Source organism: Saimiri boliviensis, chromosome 13 (assembly GCF_048565385.1).
Source record: "Saimiri boliviensis isolate mSaiBol1 chromosome 13, mSaiBol1.pri, whole genome shotgun sequence".
Classification (NCBI taxonomy): Eukaryota; Metazoa; Chordata; class Mammalia; order Primates; family Cebidae; genus Saimiri; species Saimiri boliviensis.
The window spans coordinates 66319919-66337879 of NC_133461.1; the positions used below are offsets into that span (position 1 = coordinate 66319919).

General features: G+C 35.9%; 1 protein-coding gene across 4 annotated transcripts in view; it reads right to left on the minus strand.

The window, feature by feature from the left end:
* PPP4R1 (protein phosphatase 4 regulatory subunit 1) overlaps positions 1–17961 on the minus strand; it is an 85564-nt gene that overhangs the window by 32154 nt on the left and 35449 nt on the right. For all 4 annotated transcript variants that reach the window (XM_039463533.2, XM_039463532.2, XM_074383774.1 and 1 more), the window contains 4 exons: positions 9969–10076; positions 9766–9831; positions 8426–8584; positions 3161–3288 (listed from right to left, as the gene is read on the minus strand). In XM_039463533.2, coding sequence (XP_039319467.1) covers positions 3161–3288; positions 8426–8584; positions 9766–9831; positions 9969–10076 — 461 coding nt within the window. The remainder of the gene's footprint in view (positions 1–3160; positions 3289–8425; positions 8585–9765; positions 9832–9968; positions 10077–17961) is intronic.

Here is a 17961-nt window from a genome sequence, read left to right on the forward strand (position 1 = left end):
AGTGCTATATTAAATTCTGGATAGAACTACTACAGCTTCAAAAATGTCAAAAGTATAAATTCTCTAAATTCTAATTTTTCTTGGTAATGTATAAGAGTCAATGAAAAATCAAGCTGTTCAATGCCAAAATTCTGATATTCTTAACTGTCAGACTTTGAAATGCTATTGTACAAGACAAACATTATTTTGAAAATTGAGGCACCTTATGATTCTGTATAATGAGAATTATCCCATCTCCTAAAGAGGTAAAAGCACCAGAGGAGAGTCCAGAAACTACCTACATGAATGAGGAATCTTAAGTTTCTTTTTGTGCATATATAAGTTTACAATTAATATCCTAAGAGTTCCTTACCAGAGACTATGGGCCTAGAAAATTAATTACAGGTATTTAAAGGAGAAAATGACTTATAGAACATCAGGCTGAAGAGGCACTATATCCTGAGATGAAAGCAAACACACTCCAGGACACACCTTCTAAGTACTGTGAACAAATGCAATGATGTTTTAGCATTCATGAAATATTTCAAAATTTGTGCTAATAATTTTATTTTCATGCAGTTAGCATTAAGCTAAACTGATAAAAGCAGCAAAAGTGGTTTAGTTACTTCAGATTTTTGAGGTCAAACCCATATTTCCCTAGAATAATTCATTCAGGCTTAATATGTGCACCAATAGGCCAGGCCCAGTGGAAACAAAGGGAGATAGCTGGATGCCACACTGCATAGCTGGGAGGCTACCTAGATGATAGATGCCAACATGAAGCCAAAAAGATAATATTAAAATAGCTCTCATCACAGTGCTACTGACAGACATAGACAAAAGCTCTGTACTTCCTGTACAAGTCAGTGAGCCTAAAACAGCACCTGTTGACACCCACTGGGTTAAACAAGGGTATGGATGTAGCAAGAAGCGTCCCAGAGAGCAGCAAGTACAGAAACAGGACGAGTTACAACACAGTGCATTCAGAGAACAACCTAATAGTGAATGCCTATTTTACATACTTTTAAAATGCAGATTTGAGTATTTAAACTCTGATTCCGGAAGTAGCCGTTATTAGCACTTTTAAAGAAGCATTAATAGCCTGATCCAGTGTGAGTGAAAGATCTGATGTATAAGTAAGATGTTTGCAATCAATAAATGCTTCAAAGAGTATTAAAGTGATAGCAAATGTTTCCAGGGTCAGATGAAACACTATACAATAAACAAACAGTAGTGGAAATGTGTTGCCAAAAACTTGCTTACTTTGTAAGACATTTGTTTGAGAAACCTGAATCTGGGAAACTGAGAGAACTTTGAGAATAGAAACTAAGTTCTATCTTTCCATTTACAGTTTCTGGTTCATAGTAGGTGCTCAATTACCTTTTACATGATTAATCAATTAATCAATCAATGAATCTTAAATAATATCACAACAGTTTAAGACAGCTTAAAACAAATGCCAGTGTGCCAAAACTAACAGTTATGAGATTTAATAATACATAAGACTACTTCTTTGTAAAGATAGGATGTCAAACTGTGCAAAAGCTTTTACGATATTTAGCACAACTCCTTCCTAAACCAGGAACGCTTTCTTCCCCTTACCGTATCATTAACAAAATTTAATAAACTCGAATAATATACTGAAGATCAGCAATACAAGTAGTATTGCCTGGACATTAAGACATATCTCATTACAATGGAAGAAGAATGAAGAAATTAAACTACCTTTAAATAGCTCCTGCAATAATACTACACACTGGTAGGCAGCAAACATGGCCTTGATAGCCACACTGTTTAGGTCAGTGAAGTTTTACTGGAAGCTCGTCCATTTATATAATGTCTATGGCTGTTTACACACTGCAAAGGCCGAGTGAGTAGTTGTGAAAGAGAAGAAAAATATTTACTACGTGGCCTTTCAGAGGAAGTTTACCAACTCATGCTATATAATTCTCTGTAAATTTACATTTTACTTACTAGACCCATTATTTTAAAACAAAAGTTATGTAAAAGTCTTCAGTATACTTAAACAAGTAATTTTAAGTATGCCGATTTCAAAATGAAAAATAGGTAACATTCCCCATACCCCCATCAATTTTGTCAAACTCCTTGCAACACCTGTTTTCAAAAGAACTGACAGACTTTGCTTGCTAGGAAGACAGGTTTGAGTGATTTTCTTCCTTTACAAAAAACAGTACCTCAGGTTTGTTTGGCTATTCAGCAGGACAGTAGGAGAACAGGCAAAAAGGTAAAACAAGGCAGCAGAGAAGAAAGAAGAACTGCCAAATCAAAACACCAAGAAAGGAAATAGCACAGTATCAAGACCTACAGAAGAAAATGTCCATTAGCATCATGACAAGGGAGGGACAAGACACTATGGTAACTCAAGCATTATAGCAGGGACTGTTTCAAAAACTCGTATTAAAATTATTTCAAGTGCATAACTGTAAAACTGTGTACATTTCCCACATACTAATAAGTTACGCTTGAATTGGTTTTTCCCCTAAGCATATGTTATAATAAATTCTAAAAATTAAAATTTAATAGAAAACTTTCAATGCAAAAGCATTTAAAAATAAAAATCAGAGTTGACTCTTTAAGCTTTATTTAAAACTCTGGTTTCCCTATGAGACTGATATACTTAAAACTGATATACAGGCCAATAAATATACTAAATTGGTGTTAATCATTCCTATACTTTCTCCTTTAATTCACAGATTACAAATACCATTGACAAAGAATCCAAGATGCACAATTATTTGACAGAAAGGGAAAATAAAACATTCCTAAATTAAGTTTTACTCCTTAAAAACAGATTTAAAAAATACTACACAGTGTATAACAATTATCCTGTATATTCTAGATATCATTGATTGACTAACTAGGTAAATAATGTATTAAACATTTTTAAAAAATCATAATCTATTATTTAGCGCTTCCTATGTGCCAGGCATCTGGCTAATTGTGTTACATGCGCCTGCTCGTTCGATATGTAACCAACAGAAGAGATGCATAACAGACAAATGCATTTAAAATAAAGCTCTATAAAAATATTTACCAATTTTTATATTCGAGAGAAATAGCAAACTATCCAAAAATAACACCTGTTGCATAATAGTGGAAATAAAAAGTAGTAAAATCAGAAAACGAAGTTTTCAATTAGAAAACAATTTTAAAATAATACCTATTTTTGTCTTCTACTGACATCTCTTCTGAACTTTTGCTTTCTTCTTTAAAATACTGGCCCGAGCTAGACGGATTAGCAAAAGTAGATATGAAAGGTCCCAGAGATTGAAAAGCTGCTTGGCGAACCTAAGAAGATAAAAAGGACAATAATAAAGGAATCATTTTTAAAAAGAATTTTATAAACACACACATTATAGATATTTAATAATCTACTTTCAAATGCCAAAGTATGTTTAGCATAATAAAGCTTTTATAAAGGAAGCCGAGATTCAGAACCTCAGCCAGGACTGAAAAATTCTTATAAGCTATTTTCTCTGGCTAAGCCCAGTGGCTCACGCCTGTAATCCCAGCATTCTGGGAGGCCAAGGCGAGTGGATCACATGAGTCCAGAAGTTTGAGAAAAGCCTGGAAAACATGGTGAAACCCAGTCTCTACAAAAAATATGGAAGTCCCAGCTACTTGGCAGGGTCTGAGGTGGAAGAATCATATGAAGCTGTGATCACACCACTGTACTCCACTATTTGCTTTTTTTAAATTTCAATTGTTTTTATTCTCCCTTGAATGTTTGAACCATGATAATCTAAGTATGAGATACTGTAACATTTGCATAGAACAAAACTAAAGAAAGTTCTTCTGTATTCTCAAGAACAAAAAGAATAGGAAAAACCAACACTGCCACAAAGAACATAAAAATTAATAAAGTCAATAAAATGTGATAAATACATTTAATGTTTTCAGGTGGGAAAGACTATAATTTGTTCACTACAAGGAGGCAAGACAGATGTACCAAAAATATAATATTAGCTTAAAATATATGTCACGAAGATCTTGCAGCATATATTACTGTTCTCATCTCATGTAGGAAAAATGATAAAGAAGTTACAGAATTTCACTTCGTGTCATATTTCTGTATTATTTTTGAAATCAGGAATTTTTAAAACATTTGAAAATGAGAGGATTTATGGAAGGAAGGATGAATGGATACAATCAGACAAAGGCAACCACAATGGGAAAACTGATATGTTACTAAAACCCTGACTTTGCCGCATATCAGTTTTTCCAAGTTTAGCTTTCCTTTTCTTTTTGGGACAGGCCTCGTTCTGTTGTGGAGGCTGCAGAGCAGTGGTGCTACCATGACTCACTGCAGCCTTGAAATCCTGAGCTTAAATGATCCTCCAACCTCAGCCTAATGAATAGTTGCAGATAGGCAAGTGCCACCACATCCAGCTAATTTTTCTTCTTTCTTTCTTTTTTTTTTTTTTTGTAGAGACAGGGCCTTGCTTTGTTGCCCTAACTGGTCTTGAAGTCCTACCCTCAAGCGATCCTCCCACCTCCGCCTCCTGAAGTGTTAGGACTATAGGTGTGAGTTACTGCGCCTGGCTAGCATTTCTTTTCTTAAAAAAAAAATGCCTAATAATACCTTTTGCAAGTTTAAGATAAGAATTATACAGTAAGCATGACTTTTACCAAGGCAAATAAATGTAAAGCATATCATTAGAATTCACCTACTTGGAGAAGCATATATAAAAAAGGACTCAACTGTTTTTTTTAAAAAGGCTAGAACTATATGCATAAGAGGGAAAAGAATAGCCTATATGTGTGTGAACTAAGGGTTTTTCTCCCCTTCCTAAGTCACCAAACATTACTTCCAGAAAAGGACAAAAGGTCACTTTTAACACTGTATGCATGAATTTAACCTTCTCTGAATATTGTTAAATCTCTGAGTCTGTTCCCAATAAAGGATACAGAAAACTTAATCTAAATTATTAGTTTACCTTGTTGTTAGATTAGAATGAAAAAAGTTTAATGTGGAGGAGAGACACCGAGAGTCTCTAATAAGAGTTAATTAAATCCTACTATTAATCTACCTCCTTGATTTCACAAAAACAGAAACTTAAATCCAAATAAAATTACTTCCTCAATGTCACCCTATAGTTACAACGAAATCAGGACTAAAGTTCAGTTTGAACTCTCCAACACATCCCACTGTGCGTAACTGAGTAATTTTCCAATATCATAAAAATATTTCTACTTTCAGGTATTTCTCAAAATAAAGTGATTTTAAGCTATTATTTTTACTAGTTTCAATGACTTTAAGAAATAAACAACTAATGATTTTAAAGAAAGGTTCTGGAAACCATTAAAAGAAACCTGTAAGTCACTCAAAGAATAAATATTAAAGAATTTCAGAAATAAAAGTAACTTTTAATTCAATTTTAACTTTGGAGAAGGGACAGCAGAGCAGATTATAACCTTCCCCAAATGGTTTAACATTGTTTGGACAAAAGAGTATTTTCTCTCCTTTTTCACCTAAATAGGCATAGAATTTACGTGTGTGTGTGTGTGTGTGTGTGTGTGTGTGTGTGTGTGTTTCTAACAATCTGATACAGGATATAACACAAACATTAATATAATACTAAGGCTTAAGAGTCATGCCTTCTATGTCAATTTTGTTTTGGGAATGAATATGCGAAGGTCCTGAAACTGATATCTGCCGTGACAGTGTGAGGAGCTCAGCTGACCCACTTCCCGGTGATATAAGTGAAAATTATAAAACAATCATTCAGAGCCCCTGGAAATGGTACTAGAAGAAAGCAGCAAATGAAGGGATATCGATTCAAGAAAATCAACAAACTGTAGTATACATTGTAAAAAACCTGAGAGTCTATGGTATTTGAACCAAGATCCTTCCCTGCTCATCCTGCCTCCTGCAAGGTGAGGTAGAGATTGCAGTGTGCTGCAGCTAAGCACACTGGGGTCAGCTCTCCTGCAGCTCCTGGGGAACAGGCTCTGCATTGCTCCACCTACCTGATGCTGAGTCCCAGTCCTGAGGGAGAGCAGCTGAGGGGTGAGGCTCCTTTCTTCCACCCTCCTTTGGGTGTGGCATACTAAAAAGATTGGGGCCCCACTAGCCCACTGCTCTAGCTCACAGGGTGATGATTCCTCACCAGGAGAAAGAAGCCAAGGGAACCTCAGGCTGCTGCCCTTCCATCCCCACCAAAGCCCTGTCATCCCAGGGTGACAGTTGGCAGATCCAAAGCTGTACCTCCTAGAGTGGGGAAACAGTCTTCACTCAAGCATTCCAGCCAGCCACTAAACTGGCAAATAACAGTCATAAGCCCCATGGGGGAGGGAGGACAACTAGTATCAAAGTTACTACATATGTTATCTAAACTGTTCAACTCTCAACAAAACATTACAAGGTATGCAAAAAAAAAAAAAAATCCATACATTAGGGGAAAAAAAGAAACAGGCAATAGAAACTGCTTGTGAGAGCAATCAGATTTCAGACTTTTAAAAAAAGGCTTCAAAGTGGCTATTATAAACATGTTTGCAGAACCAAAGGAAATGATGATTACAAAAGTAATAGGAGGTATGGGGACAGTGCTGTATCAACTAGAACATAATATCAATAAAGAGAAATTATGAAAAAGAACCAGATGGAAATTTTAGAGTTGAGAAGTACAATGACTAAAATAAAGTCACTACATGAGCTCAACAGTAGATCTGAACTGGCAGAACACAGAATTGACCTATTGAAAATAGATCAAGAGAGACTATGCAAGCCAAAGAACAGAGGGGGAAAAATGAGGAAAAATGAAAAGGGCCTCAGAGAAATGTGGGCCATCTTTAAGCACATTAACTTATATATAATATATATACACAAATATATAATATATTTATATAATATGCATACTATATGTAATATGTATTATATGTAATATATAATATGCATATTATATACAGCATGTTTTATTTTATATATATATATATAAATGGGGATATTAGAGGGAGAGAAGAGAGAAAAGAGAAGAAAAATTAAAGAAATGTTGGCTCAAAACTCCAAATTTATTGAAAAACGTAACTTACATAACTAGGAAGTTCAATAAACTCAACTTCAAGTAGTATAAACTAAAAGAGCTGTACAAATGGACACATCACAGTAAAAATTCTGAAAGTCAGAGGCAAGGAGAAAAATCTAAAAAGCAACAAGAGAAAGATGACATATCATCTACAAGGGAAACCCAACTGATTAACAGTTGACCTCCCAGCAGAAACAAAAGAGGTCAGAGGCAGTGGCATAACACGCTCAATCTCACATTAAGCAAAGCTGTCTTTCAAAATTGAAGGTGAAATAAAGACATCCACAGATAAATGAAAACTAAGAATTTGTTGTTAGCAGACCTACATTAATAAGAAATACTAAATTAAATTCTTCAAGTTGAAAGCCATTTACCCCAGATAATTCAAAGAAAGAAGACCTCTAATCCATAACCTAACCTTCTGCCTAAAGACACTGGAAAAAGCAGCAAAATAAACTAAAACCAAGTACAAGGGAAAATAAAGATTAAAATGGAAATTAATGAAATAGAGAAAACCAATGAAACCAAAAGTTGGTTCTCTAAAAGATCAACAAAAGTGACAAACCTTTATCAGACTGTCCAGAAAACAAGCAAGACTCAAATTACTCAAATCGGAAATGAAAGAAGAGGTATTACTATGACATTACGGAAATCAAAAGATTATAAAGGAATCCTATGTGTAATCATATACCAACAAATTAAATAACTCAGATGAAATGTACAAATTCCTAGAAAGACACAAACTATAAAAACTGACTCAAGAAAAAAACACGATATGAATAGACCTATAACTAGTGAAGAGATTGGATTAGGAACATTAAAACTATCTATAAAGAAAAGCCCAGGGCCAGAGAGGGCTTTGCCACTGAACTCTACCAAACATTTAAGGGATAATCAGTACCAATTCTTCAAAAACTCTCCCCAAAAATAGAAGAGGAGGGAACATTTCCCAACTCATTTTCTGAGGCCATTATTACTCTGACAACAAAACCAGACAAAGCCATCATAAGAAAGCTACAGACCAATATCTTTCATGGTATGGACACAAAAACCCTCAACAAAATACTGACAAACAGAATCCAGCAACATATAAAAAGAACTATACACTATGACATAGTGGGACTTATTCCAAAGATGCAATTGGTTTAACATCTAAAAATCAATTAACATAATACATCATGCCAATTAAATAAAAATCAACAGGACTCATATTTGTACAGAAATTTTTGTCCTGTTACAAAAAAACACAGTAACTGTTAATATATTAGTCTTTCTACTGTCTACTCCCGAAAGTATAAAAAATATCTTTAATTATGTTATTTCTTATGAAGTCAAAATTATGTTTGCTTTAAAACAAACCCAAATATATTATTTTATAAAAGTGATAATTAAAACCCTACCCAACGTGAAGGATCACTGATCAAATTAATAAAAAGTGCTGATAATTTGGTCCGTCGGATTTCTTGACATGTTGCACACGAAACTGCCATGAAGCATTCCGCACAAGCCTTCCGGACTCCCCAAACATTATCGGAACACAGCTGGAAAAATCTGGGCAGCTATGTGAAAAGGAAAGAGTTTTGTTAGCTGGACAAAGACAGCAGATTTCATTAGTTACTTCTCTTTTCATTTTCTGCTTTCATAGCTTTTTCTTTTTGAGACAGAGTCTCGATCTTTTGCCCAGGCTGGGGTGAAGTGGCACAATCTCGGCTCACTGCAACCTCTGCCTCTGGGGTTCAAGCAATTCTCCAGCTTCAGCCTCCCGAGTAGCTGGGATTACAGGCATGTGCCACCACAACTGCCTAATTTTTATATTTTTAGTAGACACAAGGTTTTTTTTTTTTTTCTCCTGAGACGGAGTTTTGCTCTTGTTACCCAGGCTGGAGTGCAATGGCGCGATCTCGGCTCACCGCAACCTCCGCCTCCTGGGTTCAGGCAATTCTCCTGCCTCAGCCTCCTGAGTAGCTTGGATTACAGGCATATGCTACCATGCCCAGCTACTTTTTTTGTATTTTTAGTAGAGACGGGGTTTCACCATGTTGACCAGGATGGTCTCGATCTCTTGACCTTGTGATCCACCCGCCTCGGCCTCCCAAAGTGCTGGGATTACAGGCTTGAGCCACCGCGCCCGGCCGACACAAGGTTTTACCATGTTGTCCACGCTCGTCTCAAACTCCTGACCTGCCTTGGTCTCCCAAAGTGCTAGGATTACGGATGTTGAGCACCACGCCTGGCCTCATAGTGTTTTAAATATTGGATTGTCTTAAAAAGTAGAAGATCTATTAGTATTAATACTCAACAATTTTCAATAAATCACATCTAATTTATAACTGGCTATGAAAAAGCACTCCTAACAATCATCACTTAAATGTTATACAAGAGCTTGCCCTTGAACTTATTCTGCATAAGAGGTGGCTTCAGAAGCTCTTTAAGTATGCTGACTTATCAAGTATATGCATCTTGTGTAGTATTTAAAACTAACTTGTTATAGATTTAGTATGTCATCAAAAATCTTGAGGGTTGCAATAAAATTAAAGATTCAATTAAATAATAAGAATTGATTTGCTTAACAGAAATGGAATAGGTAAAAACAGATCAATGGTCCTGTTACATATCTGCATTTTTAATAAATAACAAAAACACAACTCAAATGCCCAGATTACAGATATTTAAACTCCTAAATTCAATGTTACTACACTTCTGGTAATAACATTTACTCCTTTATATCTGCAATACTTACCAACATTTCTTCAGTAGCTTGCTGGCCAACTACACTGCAAATATCTCCAAAATTGGCAGCACAGACCTGACAACAAAAGCATCATTGACATTCAAAATATTACACACAAGGTTCTTTTAAAATAATCTTTTAAATGTCATATATCAGTACATCAACAAGTAAAACTATGTTCTTAGAAGAAAAAAAATTTTGACAAAAAATACCTTTCGAACGTGAAACATTCTGCAATCACAGCACATCTCACAAAACCTAGGGAGGATAAGACGCTCTGTAATATCCTTCCCAACCATGGGAGCCATTTTGCACATTATCTAAAATAAATAACAACAAAAACATACTGAAAATATCAAGTAAGGCTCTTTCAGTTAAGTTTAATAACTTAATAAAAGTATATAATTTCAGGAAACATAAAATATGACATGGCATTATTATACTATATACATCTCAGAAAACATTCATAGCCAATTATTAATTGATCTAAGTAGGAAACAAAGATATTAACCACAATCAATAAAAACAACCAATAAATACTACATGCCAAGTAAACCCACAGAAAATCCTAAAAATTTCATTTTTGTCCACAGTTTCCATCTTATTACTACTTCATCATTTTGCCTGGTAATTTTATAAGCAAAACAAACAAAAACCTACATTTCCCCAATTTAAAAAATTGGTGACTGTTCAAAGGGAAAATTATCCTCAGGAAAGATCTAGATTTAGCCTATCTGTATTGCTAAGAAAATAATTCAGTCCTCACCTTGCAAAGCACCCCGTTAACTGAGGCTCATAAATACCAGAACCACGTCCTGGTTTTGTAAAGCTTCAGTTCCAAGGAAAACATGAACACACTTCTGATATAGGCATATTTCAGTTAACACAATACCAGGCAAAGTGAAGACTTACTTTATTTGAAAACTGGCCTCTATTTAAATATGTTGCTCCCACAGTTAATACAGAAAGAAATTGGATAATCTGTTGTTATTTATTAATTGTTATCAATTGCTAGACTATACAAATAGGACAAGATAAAGAAGTAAAAGAGATACAGATTAGAAAGAAAGAAAATTCTCTCTATTCAAATATGACATGGTTCTCTACATAGAAATTAAGAAGGCATCTACAAAGAAGTGACCAGAACAAATAAGTATGTTTAGGAAGGTTGTAGGGTATAAATCAGAATATAAAAATCAATTGCATTTCTACAAATTAGCAATGAACAATGAACTGGAAACATTTAAAAACAGTCTCATTCAAAGTAGTGAATAGTGATATAAATCAAAGACCTAAATAAATAGATCTACCATGTTCATAGACTTCGAAACTGGCAATTCTCTCCCAACTGATGTACAGATTCAACACTATCCCCATGAAAATCTGACCATCATAAATGGAGACAATGCCTGTATCTTCTAAATCCCAAAGCCAGGGATTTTGAATAAGCATCTCCATGCCCTATTTAACAATCTAAAGTTATACTGTATACCACTGATATAGCAAAACTAAAATTATTTTTAAAAATGAGTTATTCCCAAGATAGAGAAAAAAATGGGAGCTAAGGAATATAAAACATGACCAAAAAACAAACCCAACTGTAAGAAAATCAAGAGATTCTTACCAGTAATGGAAACAGTTTAAAATTTTTTTATTATAATGTTTTACTAATTTTACATTGCATCAAGTATTATAATACAGCAAGTTAAAGGGCTCAATATAAACCAAAAATTAGGCCAAGACCAAAATAGACTTCTTTCATTGAGAAAATACTAAAGTAAAAAAAAAGAAATAATGTTTTGGAACTAGGAAGAAGTGGTGGTTATACAACTTTGTGAACATGCTAAATGCCACTAACACTTTAAAATGATTAATTTTATGTTGTATAAGTTTCACTTCAATAAAAAAAGTATCTAAATTTATTAGTAACTAGTAACTGAATATCTAAAAATAATAGATTCAAGAAATTATTCAAGGGAAAGAGACTAGAGAGATCATCTCTTTCATTCCACTAATGATCCAAAAGCACTATATATACTGCAATGTTTTTAAAATATCAACAAAGATGCAAACATATTATTTTAGGTTTAAGGGGTGAACTCTTACAATCCAAATAGATTTGAATAAATTTCAGGATGACTTTGTCGCTTTTCTAATTTACCATCAGAATTACTACTATTTGAACTCAGGAACAATAGATGTGAATCATAACAGATACTACTCTCTAATTCATACCCTAACAAGGCCCTCAAGTAAGCAAAATATTTGCAAACCATGTCAAAAAACCCAGAAACTTACTATTACATTTGACTTTATGATGTGCATATTGACTTAACAATCTGTATATTCTTCTGATAACAATCATTGATGTCATATATTCTGGGAAATATACTTGTCTGACCATCCTTCCAACAAAGACGGTATTATCAGGGCATGAGCCAAGTATTATTTTATTTCCACTGTGCTTACAGAGTGCCTAGAAAAGTAGTCAATACCCTCCGAAGAGGTTCAAATGTTTCTTCGTTCAATACATGGTTTTTAAAATTTTAGCTGCACTCATAAAATAACCATTTCAGTTTTCCATTTGGACATAATAATTTACAGTTATCTTTTTCTTTTTTTTATAATATATATTTTGTTGCATTTTAGGTTTTGGGATACATGTGAAGAACATGGAAGACTGTTGCATAGGTACACACATTGCAATGTGGTTTGCTGCCTTTCTCCCCATCACCTATACCTGGCATTTCTTCCCATGTTATCCCTCCTCAACTCCCCACCCTCCTCTGTCCCTCCCCTAGTTCCCCACCACAGACCTCAGTGTGTGATGCTGCCTTCCCTGTATCCGTGTGTTCTCACTGTTCAACACCTGCCTATGAGTTAGAACATGCAGTGTTTGATTTTCTGTTCTTGTGTCAGTTTGCCGAGAATTATGGTTTCCAGACTCATATCTCTACAAAGGACATGAACTTATCGTTTTTTATGGCTGCATAGTATTCCATGGTGCATATTTGCCACATTTTCCCGGTCCAGTCTATCACTGATGAGCATTTAGGTTGGTTCGAAGTCTTTGCTATTGTAAACAGTGCTGCAATGAACATTTGTGTGCATGCGTCCTTATAATAGAACGATTTATAATCCTTTGGATATATACCCAATAATGGAATTGCTAGGTCAAATGGAATTTCTATTTCCAGGTCCTTGAGGAATCACCACACTGTCATCCACAATGACTGAACTAATTTATACTCCCACCAACAATGTAAAAGTGTTCCTATTTCTCCACATACTCTCCCCATCTGTTGTCTCCAGATTTTTTAATGATCGCCATTCTAAATGGCATGAGATGGTTTCTCAATGCAGTTTTGATTTGCATTTCTCTAATGACCAGTGATGAAGAGTGTTTTTTCATATGTTTATTGGCCTCATATATGTATTCCTTTGTAAAGTGTCTGTTCATATCCTTTGCCCACTTTTGAATAGGTTTCTTTGTTTTCTCCTTGTAAATCTGTTTTAGTTCTTTGTAGATTTTGGATATTAGCCCTTTGTCAGATGGGTAGATTGCAAAAATTTTTTTTCCATTCTTTAGGTTGCCAGTTCACTCTAATGATTGTTTCTTTTGCTGTGCAGAAGCTCTGGAGTTTAATCAGGTCCCATTAATCTATTTTGGCTTTTGTTGCCAATGCTTTTGGTGTTTTAGTCATGAAGCCCTTGCTTATGCCTATGTCCTGAATGGTTTTGCCTAGGTTTTTTCCTAAGGTTTTTATGGTATTAGGTCTTATGTTTAAGTCTTTAATCCATCTGGAGTTAATTTTGGTGTAAGGTGTCAGGAAGGGGTCCAGTTTCTGCTTTCTGCACATGGCTAGCCAGTTTTCCCAACACCATTTATTAAACATGGAATCCTTTCTCCATTGCTTGTTTTTGTCAGGTTTGTCAAAGATCAGATGGTTGTAGATGTGTGGCATTGCCTCCGAGGCCTCTGTTCTGTTCCATCGGTCTACATTTCTGTTTTGGTACCAGTACCATGCTGTTTTGATTACTGTAGCCTTGTAGTATAGTTTGAAGTCAGGAAGTGTGATGCCTCCTGCTTTGTTCTTTTTGCTTAGAATTGACTTGGCTATGTGGGCTCTCTTTTGGTTCCATATGAAGTTTAAAGAGGTTTTTTCCAATTCTGTGAAGAAGGTCATTGGTAGTTGGATGGGGAAAACATTGAATCTATAAATTACTTTGGGCAGTATGGTGATTTTCATGATATTGGTTCTTCCTAACTATGAGCATGAAATGTTTCTCCATCTGTGTCCTCTCTTATTTCGTTGAGCAGTGGTTTGTAGCTCTCCTTGAAGAGGTCCTTTACATCCTTTGTTAGTTGTATTTCTAGGTTATTTTATTCACTTTGTAGCAATTGTGAATGGCAGTACGTTCTTGATTTGGCTCTAAGTCTGTTACTGATGTATAGGAATGCTTGTGATTTTTGCACACTGATTTTGTATCCTGAGACTTTGCTGAGTTGCTTATCAGTTTCAGGAGATTTTGGGCTGAGACAATAGGGTCTTCTAAATACACGATCATGTGATCTGCAAATAGAGACAATTTGACTTCCTCCTTTCCTATTTGAATACCCTTTATTTCTTTTTCTTGCCTGATTGCTCTGGCTAGAACTTCCAGTACTATATTGAATGGGAGTGGTGAGAGAGGGCATCCTTGTCTAGTGCCAGATTTCAAAGGGAATGCTTCCACTTTTTGGCCATTCAGTATGATATTGGCTATGGGTTTGTCATAAATAGTTTTAATATTTTGAGATATGTTCCGTTAATACCTAGTTTATCGACAGTTTTTAGCATAAAGGGCTGCTGAATTTCGTCAAAGGCCTTCTCTGCATCTATTGAGATAATTATGTGGTTTTTGTCTTTGGTTCTGTTTATGTGGTGAATTACATTTACAGACTTGCGTATGTTTAACCAATCTTGCATCCCCGGGATGAAGCCTACTTGATCGTGATGGATAAGATTTTTGATGTGCTGTTGCAATTGGTTTGCCAGTATTTTATTGAAGATTTTTGCATCTATACTCATCGTGGATATTGGCCTGAAGTTTTCTTTTCTTGTTGAGTCTCTACCGGGTTTTGGTATCATGATGATGCTGGTCTCATAAAATGATCTGGGGGAGGATTCCCTCTTTTTGGATTGTTTGGAATAGTTTCAGAAGGAGTGGTACCAGCTCCTCTTGGTACATCTAGTAGAATTCAGCTGTGAACCCATCTGGACTTGTGCTTTTTTTGGTGGGTAGGCCATTAATTGCTGCCTCAACTTCAGTCCTTGTTATTGGTCTATTTAGGGTTTTGTCTTCTTCCTGGTTTAGGCTTGGGAGGGTGTAAATGTCCAGGAATTTATCCATTTCTTCCAGGTTTACGGGTTTGTGTGCAGTTGTTTGTAGTAATCTCTGATGATAGTTTGTATCTGTGGAATTTGTGGTGATATCCCCTTTATCGTTTTTTATTGCATCTATTTGATTATTCTCTCTTTTCTATTAATTTGGCTAGTGGTCCTTTGTTTTGTTGATCTTTTTCGAAAAACCAGCTCCTGGATATACTGATTTTTTGAAGGGTTTTCTGTGTCTCTATCTCCTTCAGTTCTGCTCTGATCTTAGTTATTTCTTGTCTTCTGCTAGCTTTTGACTTTTTTGATTTTGCCCCTCTAACTCTTTCAATTTTGATGATTGAGTGTCGATTTTAGACTTTCCTTGCTTCTTATGTGGGCATTTATTGCTATAAATTTTCCTCTAGACACTGCTTTAAATGTTTCCCAGAGATTCTGGTATGTTGTGTCTTCATTCTTGTTGGTTTCAAAGAACATCTTTATTTCTGCCTTCATTTCATTGTTTATCCAGTCAATATTCAAGAGCTAGTTGTTCAGTTTCCATGAAGTTGTGTGGGTTTTTTTTTTTTTTTTTTTTTTTGAGATGGAGTTTTGCTCGTTACCCAGGCTGGAGTGCAATGGCGCGATCTCGGCTCACCGCAACCTCCGCCTCCTGGGTTCAGGCAATTCTCCTGCCTCAGCCTCCTGAGTAGCTGGGATTACAGGCACACTCCACCATGCCCAGATGATTTTTTGTATTTTTAGTAGAGACGGGGTTTCACCATGTTGACCAGGATGGTCTCGATCTCTTGACCTCGTGATCCACCCGCCTTGGACTCCCAAAGTGCTGGGATTACAGGCTTGAGCCACGGTGCCCGGCCCGAAGTTGTGTGGTTTTGAGTTAGTTTCTGAAACCTGAGTTCTAATTTGATTGCAGTGTGGTCTGAGAGACTTGTTTGTTATGATTCCCATTCTTTTGGATTTGCTGAGGAGTGATTTACTTTCAATTATGCAGTCTATTTTAGAGTAGGTGTGATTTGGTGCTGAGAAGAATGTATATTCTGTGGATCTGGGGTGGAGAATTCTGTAAATGTCTATTAGGTTTGCTTGGTCCAGGTCTAAGTTCATGTCCTGGATATCCTTGTTAATTTTCTATCTCGTTGATCTGTCTAATATTGACAGTGGGGTGTTAAAGTCTCCCACTATTATTGTGTGAGAGTCTAAGTCTCTTTGTAGGTCATTAAGAACCTGCTTTATGTATCTAGGTGCTCCTGTATTGGGTGTGTGTATATTTAGGATCATCAGCTCTTCTTATTGCATTGATCCTTTTATCATTATGTAATGTCCTTCTTTGTCTCTTTTGGTCTTTGTTGGTTTAAAGTCTATTTTATCAGAGACTAGGATTGCAACTCCTGCTTTTATTCTGCTCTCCATTTGCTTGGTAAATCTTCCTCCATCCCTTTATTTTGAGCCTATGTGTATCCTTGCATGTGAGGTGTGTTTCCTGGATACAGCACACCAGCGGGTTTTGACTTTTTATCCAATTTGCCAGTCTGTGTCTTTTGATTGGGGCATTTAGCCCATTTACATTTAGGGTTAATATTGTTATGTGTGAATTTAAACCTGCCATTTTGATGCTAGCTGGTTGTTTCACCTGTTAGTTGATGCCGTTTCTTCATTATGCCAATGCTCTTTACCATTTGGTACATTTTTGGAGTGGCTGGTACTGGTTGTTCCTTTCTGTGTTTAGTGCTTCTTTCAGGAGCTCTTGTAAAGCAGGCCTGGTGGTGATGAAATCTCTTGAGTTATTGCTTGTTTGTAAAGGATTTTATTTCTCCTTCGCTTATGAAACTTAATTTGGCTGGATATGAAATTCTGGGTTGAAAGTTCTTTTCTTTAAGGATGTTGAATATTGGCCCCACTCCCTTCTGGCTTGTAGGATTTCTGCTGAGAGATCCACTGTTGAGTCTGATAGGCTTCCCTTTGTGGGTGACTTGATCTTTCTCTCTGGCTGCCCTTAGCATTTTCTCCTTCATTTCAACCCTGGTGAATCTGAAGATTTTGTACCTTGGGGTTGCTCTTCTTGAGGAGTATCTTTGTGGGGTTCTCTATAATTTTCTGGACTTGAATGTTAGCCTGCTTGCTAGGTTGGGGAAGTTGTCCTGGATAATATCCTGAAGAGTGTTTTCCATTTTGGATTCATTCTCTCCGTCACATTCAGGTAACACCTATCAAACATAGATTAAGTCTTTTCACATAATCCCATATTTCTTTGAGGCTTTGTTCATTTCTTTTTACTTTTTTCTCTAATCTTGCCTTCTCATTTTATTTCATTGAAATGATCTTCGACCTCTGATAGCCTTTCTTCTGCCTGTTCAATTCAGCTACTGAAACTTGTGTGTGCTTCGTGAAGCTCTCGTGTTGTGTTTTTCAGCTCTATCTATTCATTTATGTTCCTCTCTAAGCTGTTTATTCTCATTAGCATTGCATCAAACCTTTTTTCAAGGTTCTTAGTTTCTTTGCATTGGGTTAGAACATGATCTCTTAGCTCAAAGAAGTTTATTATCCACCTTCTGAAGCCTGATTCTGTCAATTCATCAGACTCCTTCTCCATCCAGCCTTGTTCCTTTGCTGGTGAGGAGTTGTGATCCCTTGGAAGAGGAGGGGCATTCTGGTTTTCAGTGTTTTCATCCTTTTTCCGCTGGTTTCTTCCCATATTTGTGTATTTATTTACCTGTGGTCTTTGTAGTTTGTGGCTTTCTGATGGGGTCTCTGAGTGGACGTCCTGTTTGTTGACGATGAAGTTATTTCTTTCTTAGTTTTCCTTCTAACAGTCAGGCCCCTCTGCTGT